The 7,230-nt window shown below is 36.6% G+C and overlaps 1 protein-coding gene across 8 annotated transcripts in view; it reads right to left on the bottom strand.

The window, feature by feature from the left end:
* Window positions 1–1,831: 1,831 nt before the first annotated feature.
* The window catches only part of LOC134417760 (hyaluronidase PH-20-like), a 36,213-nt gene continuing 30,814 nt past the window's right edge, over window positions 1,832–7,230 (bottom strand). For 6 of the 8 annotated variants that reach the window (XM_063155382.1, XM_063155384.1, XM_063155383.1 and 3 more), the window contains one exon: window positions 5,335–6,110. In XM_063155382.1, coding sequence (XP_063011452.1) covers window positions 5,469–6,110 — 642 coding nt within the window. In that variant the 3' untranslated portion in view covers window positions 5,335–5,468. Of the gene's footprint in view, window positions 4,830–5,334; window positions 6,111–7,230 lie in introns of those variants that run through there. The other 2 variants (XM_063155385.1, XM_063155386.1) reach the window with 2 other exon arrangements.

Raw genomic sequence — 7,230 nt, 5'->3', positions numbered from 1 at the left:
CAGTGTGGTCCATGAGACTGCTAACATATGGTATATTTCTTCTGCATGATCCTGAAGAGTTCTGTTGAATAAATATATTTCCTGATATGAAAACAAAGGCAGAGACAGGTGATTGCATATGGTCTAGAGCCCACATAAATATTATGCTGAACACCACCCTCTGGAACTGTGTGCACAGAGCCAAAATGTCAGTTGAATATATAAAGTAATGATCCATGTTAATTTTCATGCTGTCTGTTTGTGTCTAATTACTAATCAGTAAAATACTTTATCAGTTATAAACTAAGGCTTATACAACTATATACTAAAAAAGTCATCTAATGACTACTAACTAATGAGAAATATAATCAATATACCATGATGGTGGTAACACAGTAGTGAACATAATTAAATCCAAATTTATTCCCTTAAGGATGTTAATATTGATAGGTGCCCTTTACATTCTTGCCCTTTACTTTCTTATATATAATAAGGGGACAGCAAATGGGGGAAGCTTTTGCAGTCCTGAGTGTCAGTGACAGTGAAGAGAGGATGACAGTGAAGAGTTGCAAGAGTATTGAAACAACTGCATGAAAGAACTATTCTCTAGAGACCCTGATCCTTCACTGGTGTACACAAAAGCTTAGAATTCATCTTGAATACAGCATGCTTGCATCATCATTATCATCATGAAAAATATTGTGAAGTAGGATTAATATTCAGTGAAGCACTTCCAGAAAAACAGACAGGAAGGCCTGGAATAGCCACACTTTAGGAATAATTTAGAAGTGGTAAGGGATAAAGTTAGACTACTAAATTTTGTGAATCTGTTTCCAGCCATCTATACAATGGCTTTCAGTAGCACAGGAGAAAAATTAGAAGAACTAACAACAAAAAAAGTCTTTATGAAAGATGAAATCATTAAACAAAACAGTATTTTTAAAGACACACAATAAACATTTTTTTTGTATCAATGTTTTTTTTTTTAAATGAAACTCATTACTCCAACTTGAAGTCTCAGGCCCTAATTTTGCTGGCTATCTGCCAGTGCAAAAAAGCTGGCACAAGCACAGTGTGAAAAAATCTTTCAAGTAAGATTTAAGTGCATATGCTTAAGGGATGGAATTTAGTTGTCATCTTAAAAAGGTCATCAGTGCTCTATAACTGAATGTGTTTTAAAATTATGTAACTGTCTCTACTGTCTTGTTGTTTGTACTGAAAAGTGATGGATAGGTGCATGTAGAAATCTAATCTGTCTGGAAGTTGTCTAGAACTTATTGCACAGGTCTGAAATCTTCTATACAATTCTTTGCTGATATATATATTTACAACAGCTTATCCCAGTGTGATGCAGGGAATAAAGCAAATTTTGCTGAACTCTTCAGGATCACATCCTAGGCTGTCTACAAAGTGATCTTGCTGGCCTCACAAAACATCTCTTCATATTGCCATTTTTACCCCAAAAAATGATGATTAGACTATGTTTTTATTCTGTTCAGATTCCTTAAGTGCCAATTGCTATCTCCCTTTGATGTACTAATATCTTTGTATGTCCCAGAATAAGCAACACAAGAAACTAGATCCAGATTTTTCAGATGGAGAAGCAGAATTTCAATTAAAATTTTAGCATAATGTCAAAACATCAAAGGAGGGTATTTAACAGCTTTCACTTAAACAGATCCTTTCATCAAACCCACTTTGCATTTCCCTGTCCCTAAGTATTACCAGCCTGAGGTTTCTCTAGAAAGGAGAAATACAAAAATAATGAATGGGAATTAAAGTGAACTATTCCTCTAGTGTTTAATCTTTCCAAAATTACAAGAACGCAAGAAATTAAAACTATAAGGCTAACTTATGATTACAGGCAATACAGTGAATAGAAGAAAATCTCTTTGGAACAGAGTCCACTTAGGAGAAAATAAATTTGTCTTTGAATATATGACAGTCACCAGCAATCCAAGCCATAGCACTCCTTTCTTTCTTTTTTACTTTTACTCCATGGAAACTCACTGACTCCATGGTGACTCTTTATCATAGAATATAGGTAAGACAAATATAATAAGAGAAAAATAATATATTTGGAAAATACTGTAATTTAACACATAGCAGACCTAAATCCTGAAGTCTGTAGGATTTAAAGCATGAATTGCAGATACTCATAGGTAACATAAATAATCCTGAATGAACATTTGAATGGTGGCTGGCAAAGCACTGTGCATCAGAGCACAAGGTAGATAGCTACACGTGCAGCTTAGGAAGGCACAGTTCATTGCAATAGAGTGCTTTCCTCTCATCTTCCTTTTACTTTCCTGGTCCTGGCTGTTCTCAAGAAAAAAAAGGTATGGGATTGGATGAATAGGTCTAATGTATCAGTTAGTGTGTTCCTTCATCTTTGCAGTGAGCCTTGGGGAAAGGTTGTCAATATTAAGTAACAGGTAGATAAAAATGCTGAGTGGGAAGAGACTGGTCTGTCCACATTCCCTACTGCTTCACTCTTTCATTTCTGCAGTTCACTTCCTCTGCATCCATTGGGAGGTCCTGGGTGCTCTGTTTCAACTCTTCTGTGTTTTTTTTCTTCTCATTCCTCCTTTTTTGATGATTTCCTGCTTGAATCATCACAAATGTTGTGCGTGATATTACCTGGCTGATAGTCAAAAGTATTCATGGCAAGACCTGCAGACTTTTTGAACCTGCAAGCTGTCTTACCATAAAGTGCTCAGATCCAGTATCTTTCAGTTTAGCCATGTCAAAGTGTTGTGAAAAAAAATAGAATTTCATATAAGTCATACAAGTTTTGTTAAGGCATTACTAGTGATATTTCCAGTTTTTAGACACCGTTTGATAGTTACCATAAATGCAGTGTGAAGGGAGATCAGGCACAGGAGTTATGATACCAAGCCTTTTCTTTGCCCAGGATGAAATAACCAATATCAAAGCTTCAGTGGAAAAAAGCATGCTTTTGCACAGGTGATCAAAACCAGATGGACTCTTTTGTGCTGAACAGTCTGCTGCACATATATATTTTTATTCATGATTCCACTTGGAACTGTAATGGCAGAAACAGCTTTGATTCATGGACTTACCACTGTAACTGGGATGAGAAAATTGTTACTTCCTCTTGATAACTTGCTCTTCAAAAGCCATAAAACATTATTTCTCCATGTTAAGTCTAAAGGCTTCATCTATTTTTTCTGCATCTCTATTATGACCAACAACCTGAAAATTCAAAGAAAATGGATATAATAATATGTGTTTTCTGCTAGATTAAGGAATGAACTTTTTATAAGTAAATGACCACTATATTGAAATCCTGGTTATTTTCATTAGTGAGGCAGGCTATATCTGTGAGAGATGGTGAATTATTTATACAGATCATGCCTGGCTCTGGGGAGATTTTTAATGTATCCATGCCGGCAGCCACTCTTCACCCATCGGAAAGCCAACTGTCTATTAGGTGTCTGACATAATAATTTGAAAATGTTATTTTATCAAATAAACTGCAGCTAATTGCTTCTAAATGCTTTAACTGACTATATGTTAATCATAACTAGAGTCCTGATATGATACTGAAAGTAGTTTTCTTCTGAGGTATCTCTGCTACTTTCATAATGCTTTTGGCAATGGAATAGTATTAAGCAAATACTTTCAGTTCTGTCAGCAAACTGAATCAGAAAGGTGGTCCTGAGATTGTCTCAGGTCTCCAGTGACACTTATCTTTCTGCCTCCACTGCTGGGTTTTCCTAAGGAGCAAAATGAGGAGTCTCTTTTTACCAAAGAGGCTCCTCAGGAATAACAAGGCACACAGTCCCATGCACAGACTTTTGTCTACATGGCACATACAACCCTATCCAGTTCCTAGGGATGGCTGCATGGAGAAATTAGGACTGGTGACCTGTGCTGCAGGGAATGCACAGGCAGAGCGGGCTGAGATTCATAAAATTAGAGGGTTTTGTGAAAGTGGTTAAAAAAGCAGGCCTCTGAGAGCAGATTTGTGAACATTGCTAATACAGCAAAAAGTTTTCTAAGCAGTAGCATAGAGAAATAGCACAATAGACTTTTGTAATGTCTTTATAAATTGCAACAAAGTTATTTAATGTATATCTTTAGAAAGTTAGTATGAATGAGTCTCTGTGCTTTGTCTCTCATGAACAAGGCATTGTGTTAACTACCATTACATATGTTTCATATGATTAGATAGAATTTTTGTCAACATGTTTTGCTCTATGTGTGATTAGCTGAAACCTAAGTTGAGATGGCTTTATGCTATGCTGTAATGTAACACGTCCCAAGCATTCCCTTTAGATCAGAGAGCTGTTAACATAATCTGTCTCCATTGTCCTAACAATGTACTGAGACTGATGTGCTGAATAAATAACTCACGACACTAGTTCAGAGTGCCCCGTCTCATTCGTGAATGTATATAGTTGCCAGCAGCAGAGCAGATGAGTTGTGAGTATTGGCAAGACCAAACAACTGGAAGCCAAGAAAGGGAGATGTTGGGATTTTGGCTGGCTGGAGACTGGAAGAGTGCAGGGCCGTGGCTCATTCCAAGTCCTGCACCTGCGGGGTGGCGTGTCCTTGGGCCTAGCTGGGTGTGGTGGCGGGTGGACAGAGAGACGTGGGGAGTGGGGAGTGTGGGCCCAGGGGAGCGGGGGGGAGTTGGTGGCGTGGTTTGGCCAGTGGATCGCATGGCTTGCAGAGTGTTCATGGGCTTATTGCTTGCTGTGTGGGTGTCTGATGCTCTCTTCAATGGACGCAACTTGTTGATGACTCATATTGAGCCCCGAGTTTTCCCTGCACCCGACAAATGGCTCATCCCCGACAAATGGGCCTTTCTGCAACAAGGATATCTGAAATAAGAGAGAGGGTTTGTGAGAAGAAAGGATAAACTGCTACAGCTCAATTTTTAAATAATGAAGCTGTAATATTCAAAGTCAACATTGACACTGAAATTAGAACCTTTTGAAGAGTTACAAATATATTTAATTTAAATAAAAGCTACAGCATCCCTAAAGGTTTTGTGAAAAGTGGAGGGACATTACATTAATAAGATAAATTTTAAGCTGCAAAGTTCCACAGATCTAAAGTTAAGCCAAATATTTTAAAAGATAATTCCATTCATATGGAATGAAATTAATTCTTGCATAGAGCACCAAGTCTGATGACATATTTTACATATTATATGTTTAACTGTCTTAACTTGAAGTAGACAAAAGTGCATTGTCAACCATTACTTTTTTCCAAATATAACGGTTAAAAATGTAAACTGTAAAAAAATGGTTTTTATTCTGGATTATCCTCTCATATAGCATAGTCAGTATATATAGACCAATATCTCTTTGGCACAGATAGTAGTTTATAGAACTAAACTGAAGAAATACATTCAAGCTGAAGTGGTACCTGTGGATTATAAAAGGTTACCTGATAAGACCATAAGCCTTTCAGGAATTCTTTAGTTTTTTTGTTTTGTAAAAAAAACCTTGAGAATTTCAAATATAGTCAAGGAAAAGGAAATTCTCGCTTTCATGGATCATTTGTATTAGGGTTCTCAAAAGGAGAATTAAGTGAAACAGACTAAACATCCTTATCTTATAGGATGAAGAACTACTGAAAGTACGAGTATCATTTTCTTCTAAATCATAGCTACTAGCAGCTGTAACAGTGTTATTATATTCTCCAGTTGTTATATTAAGTATATTATTTCCAAAGGTAGATTGGAAATCTTCTACTTCAGGATGTGTAGATAATGTCACCTTACTCTCAGAATTTGAGGATATCTGAATGCAAATATCTTCTGAAATGCAAGCATGGAGGTAATGGATGTCATTTATATCAGGACTAGGTTCACAGCTGTGCCCTGCATAACAATGGCAATCAAATTTTTCTATGAATGTTTGCAGATCCCGATATGATGGTTGCCCTTGTAAAGTGTATTTTCCATCCTTTGTCATTTGAATTGCAATATTCTTAGGGTTCAAGTGAAGATAGTCACTGGAATTCCATTTTTTCCGTGCACAAGCACCAGAGTCTTGGCATAGCACTTGGCTACATATTCTGGCTGCCATTGTGACGTTGATGAGGTATGGGGTCAAAGTCCTCCTGACGTAGTTGTCCAGAGTTCTACAGGTGTTCTGTGAAAAGAGCATTACACCTCCACAATTTAGTATGGAAAGCATTAAAATGTTGTCATTCTAATAACAGTACCACAGTATATATCTATAAATGTTTCCCCTGAGGATTTGATAATAGCTATAAGTTGTTGTTGGAAGCAAATTTATCTGAGAAGCTGTTATAAAACTCAAGGATCTTAGCAAATTCATGTTGTGTAGTTGCTGGAGATGTTACAAAAAGCAGTTAGATCAGAAAGCAATTGTCTTTAACCTTTCATTTTATCTATATTTCATGCAGTTTTTTGAATCAGATGTATTTAAAGATGTTTCATGAGGACTTGAAGTTCTTTTTTAAGTCTTAAATAGTTTGAATGAGTCTGGGAAAAAAACTCACACTACTTCAGTCTAAACAAATACTTTTTCTATCGTGTAGTCTCTTAGACTTTTCAGCTTTCCCCTGGCCTGAATAGCTTGGCTACAGGGTAGGGACCTTTCATGGCATTTTTAAATGAAAAGAATTGTGGTTGGATGGTCAAATTGAAGGTATGCTAAGACAATTGATTGTTCTAACTGATCATTAAATTGGCATATGTTCTGTGCATTCTTGGCACAGTTTAATAACCAGAAGGTTTGAGAGCTCTCTCTTGGTTTCTGACATTATGAACATTTGCCCAATACTGCATGTACATGTGCCTAATATTTATACCCATGGAGATCACTTTGGTGAATCTAAGATGTATGTAGGTCTTTTAGTTTTCGTTTAGGTATATATATAAATACTTCCAAGGAATTTTGGTTGATGCAGAAATGAGGCTTACAGAAATATTTAATTGCTGAAATGCTACTGACTGTGAAAGCTGTAAAAAAATCAGGTGCAATTAGTGTTACAAATATATAGTCTGACTGATCTGTGGAGAGGTTTTTTTTTTTCTCACAGGAATCTCAAAATTAAGACAATAAAAGTTGCTGCTCATCTATATTCTGATATTAGATAATGGGCAGAAAAGTTCCAAGCGTAACTGATATCCTTTCTCAAAGGCAGGCACATACAAAAAAGTCAAGGTATCATGCTTTGGGGAATAACAACCTTACAGAGCTGTGGAGGTGTATTTTGCCAAGCTTTCTGTGGCAGGAGGTCTGG

The sequence above is a fragment of the Melospiza melodia genome, chromosome 4 (assembly GCF_035770615.1).
Source record: "Melospiza melodia melodia isolate bMelMel2 chromosome 4, bMelMel2.pri, whole genome shotgun sequence".
NCBI classification, from domain to species: Eukaryota; Metazoa; Chordata; class Aves; order Passeriformes; family Passerellidae; genus Melospiza; species Melospiza melodia.
Note: the sequence above shows the minus strand (reverse complement) of the source record. Positions and strands in the feature narration are given on the sequence as shown.